Source organism: Elephantulus edwardii, unplaced genomic scaffold (assembly GCF_000299155.1).
Source record: "Elephantulus edwardii isolate Elephantulus edwardi_28Jun2011 unplaced genomic scaffold, EleEdw1.0 scaffold00049, whole genome shotgun sequence".
Classification (NCBI taxonomy): Eukaryota; Metazoa; Chordata; class Mammalia; order Macroscelidea; family Macroscelididae; genus Elephantulus; species Elephantulus edwardii.
In genome coordinates, this window is record NW_006399799.1 from 16,959,439 (window position 1) to 16,963,094 (window position 3,656).

Consider the following 3,656-nt stretch of genomic DNA (forward strand, 5'->3'; position numbering starts at 1 on the left):
GCAAAGCCTCATCCGTTTCGCCTCCAAAGAACACTCTGGCTGCATAACAAAGTCTAGTCAAGTTTATTTTATTTTGTGCATTTCTATTTTGGGGTCAGTTTCTGAATGAGGCTGTCACGTATGTTAATTTAGAGTTGATTCTCCAAATAATTCCCTTTAATATTTCTTATGATTAGTCTAGTTTTCATAAATTCCCTTTGTTGTTATGTGCTGTTGAGTCAAAACTGACTTACAGTTGACCTTTCAGTGGGTTTTTAGAGGCAATAAATCACATGGGAAGAGAATGCCATTATTCTCCCATGGGAAAGCTGGAAGATTTGAAGATTCGAACCGCCTGCCTCTGGAATGGCAGCACAGTCCCTTACCACTTAGTAGCTTATTTTTATCTGGACATGTCCTAATTTCACCATCCTATTTGAGGGACAATTTTTCTGGGTACGTATTTCCTGATTGGCTTTTCTTTTTTTCTCTTTCAGAGTTTTATGTCACCCCACTGCAAAGGCAGGCTAAGTCTACATATCTTCAGTGAACCGCAGTAACAGTTATTGTATATAATGGTAACTTTCAAATCTTCTAAATGAGTCTTCAACCAATTGCATTTTTTTTTTTAGCATGCTTTTTTTTATAAATTATTCTTCAGTTTATTTAAAGTTTGTTTTGTGTGGGTTTTTTTTTTTTACAAAAATAGGGATCCATTGGTACTGTAAAATTCCAAGTCATCATTCCTCTTTTATTTGGTTCTTAGTAAGCAAAGATGTTGCTTAACGTGTCCTGTTCTTCATTTTCTCTCTTGTTCGTTTCCCAGGTCTCTTCTGCAAAAAAAGAACCAGTACATCTGGTCATACAACAGCTTTACTTTTGGCCCAGAAAGTCAGAATGCACACTGAGACAGGGAGAGGGGAGGTGTGAGATTAGGAGAGAAAACTGATCCTTGGCCCTACTGGGCCCATGGGTCACTTACATTTGCTCTTTTCTTTGCAGGCCTCCCAGGACCTTTGGCATGAGCTGTCTTGGCCCGGAAGCTGGACACATCATCATGGCTCTCTCGAGTGTTCCACTTGGAGCCTTTCTTCTTTCCACCAAAACCGAACTTCTGGTTTTTATACCGTCGTTTGGCACTGGGCCTGGAAAAAAGTGGTCCTGAAGGTTACTCACAGCACTGCAGGTCCTATGGCCCAACAAACAATATTCTTTCCATTTCCTTTTTCTAAGCAAAGTCCCTTAAGCACGAGGGTTGCCCACAGTCTCATCAATTTACAAACTCCCTAAACAAGTTCATCTAGTCATAGTTTTAACCACTAGAACAGGAGAATAAATAAAGCCCAAAGCAGGAAAGGATTCTAATACATAGGTGACTCATTACTTGTCTTTTGGGAAACTTCATGTACATTGTGTCTGGGATTTTTTTGTACATTTTGTTTTATACAATCATTCATATACACTGCATTTTACATAGTTACTAATGACTATTCCTGTTTTCACCGTGTCAAGTCTCCACTGAATCCTTCCTATTCCTTCAAACTTCCTATTTTTTAAAAAATCTTTTTAAATCACCCTCAGTCATTTTTATCTTTATGAAGTATATTTATATCCAGTTAATAATCAAATGCAATAAATTTAAAAACTGGCCATCCCAAGAAATTTCAGACACAGTGTATCCAAAACTGACATGCCAGCTTCTTAACCATATATATATATGTACACACAATCTCCTAACTAGAGTTTGGCGGCATCATCTACCACCCAGCCACTCAAGCCAGAAACCTGGGAGTCATCCCTGAGTCTTCCTTTTCGTTCTCAACACCCAATTCTGTTATTTAACCTCCTGAATGTTTCTTCAGTCCATTTCCTGTTCTTTCTCCCTAGTACTATTTCAGTCCATTATAAGTACTCATCTGGACTTGCCTAATAGACCCCTAAGCCAAACTCCTTACCTTTTCCCAATTCACCACTTACATGAATATCACCATTTATACAATAAGATAATTTCAGGATGTGAATATGATTGGTTCATTATTCTAAGTAAAACCTATCAGTGTTTCCCCTCTGCCTATAGGATAAAGTCCAAGCTCAACAGAGCAAAACATCACCTCTGATTCCGCAAAGGCCTCTCTCCAGCCAGATCACACCCCTCCTTGCCCCTCATATTCTCAATGACACCAAGTATTTTCTGTTCTTCAAATACAACTGCAGTTTCACAACTCTATGCCTTTGCTCATCTCCGTTCTTCCTTTTTCCTAAAACCTGTTTCTCTTTCTGGGTTAATTCTTAGTTATCCATCAGACTTAGCACAAGCAGGACTTCCTATCAAGAACACCACCCCCAAATCCAGATCCCCAGAATGTCAGGTATTTCCTCTGTGTGCTCAATTAGTTGCCATAAAGCCAACTCAGAGTGCCTTCTGTGTCATAGAACTTGTGCACCGTAAGATTTTCAATGGCTCATTTTCAGAAGTCGATCACCTAGCCTTTCTGCTAAGGTGCCTCTGGGTGAATTCAAATTGCCAGCCTCTTGTTTAGTGGCCAAGGACATTAATTGCTCACACAACTCAGGGCCCACTGTGCTTCTCTACTACTTTCTAAATGTCTCAGTCTCAGCACTTGCCACTCCTTATCAACTATCTTGGTATTTGACATTTTGGATTTATTGCAATAGTAAAAAAAACACCATCCAACTATTTTGTGTATTAATAATTTACATCTGAAAAAAAAAACCTAATGTACATCTGGCAATTAACATATACCAAGACCCAAAGTGAGAGTTAACAATAGTTCTGATGGTTAAGGAAATGTGTCAGTTTGGTTAAGCTATGATTCCCCAACAGGTATGTCTAGCCGCTAATATTCATGTAATAACCTTGTCTTTGGGTCTAAACATGTTGATAAATGAAATTGTTGTTGTTAAGCACTGTTGAAATGACTGATTCACAGCCATCCTAAGAACAACGGATCAAGACACTGTCCTGTCCTACGTCACCCTCATCATCTGTGACGTACTGAGCCCACTGCTGCAGTCACTGTGTCAATCCAATTCTCTGACGGTCTTGCTTTCTTTCACTGAGCCTCCTCCTTTCTAAGGAATGGCTCCTCCTGGCAACATACCCAAAGCATGTGAGACTCGGTTTCACTTTCCTTGTGTACGTATTATATGGGCATTAGCATTTTCCCCAAACCTGGTGTATGTAAAAAGGTGAAATAAAGGGAATAAAAATATCTAACATCATAATTTTAATTTAAAAAATATTATGAAGCACATATTATTTTCTCACTTTAAAACAGTAATTTTAGAAAAATGAGCATTTAGAAAAGAACAGAATTTGTTCAAAGTATCTTCCCAACATGCGGCAGAGTCAAGATTTGAATCCTAGGTCAACTGAAGTAGTATGTGATGGGGAATCAAATGGGCATTCATATTATTTTTGATCTTCAAAGACAGATATGGCTAAATGGATCCATCACTGTGACCAATCTTTTGAGTCCTTCGACCTCAATTCTGAAACTGCTCTTAGTATACATACCCTGCATATAGCTCATTGCATTCTACAAAAAAAAAATCTTCTCACCCCTTTTTCATCTGCTGGCCTTTAGCTTTTTCCTTTGTGCCTTGAGCAATGGGTTTCTGATCTCCCTCAAGAAAATCCAGTTTATCAGAGAAGC

General features: G+C 38.7%; 1 protein-coding gene across 1 annotated transcript in view; it reads right to left on the minus strand.

Moving 5' to 3' along the window:
- Positions 1-761: 761 nt before the first annotated feature.
- EBNA1BP2 (EBNA1 binding protein 2) overlaps positions 762-3,656 on the minus strand; it is a 21,498-nt gene continuing 18,603 nt past the window's right edge. Inside the window, exons 8-9 of the mRNA XM_006886617.1 lie at positions 962-1,125; positions 762-812 (exon numbers count right to left, since the gene is read on the minus strand). Coding sequence (XP_006886679.1) covers positions 762-812; positions 962-1,125 — 215 coding nt within the window. The remainder of the gene's footprint in view (positions 813-961; positions 1,126-3,656) is intronic.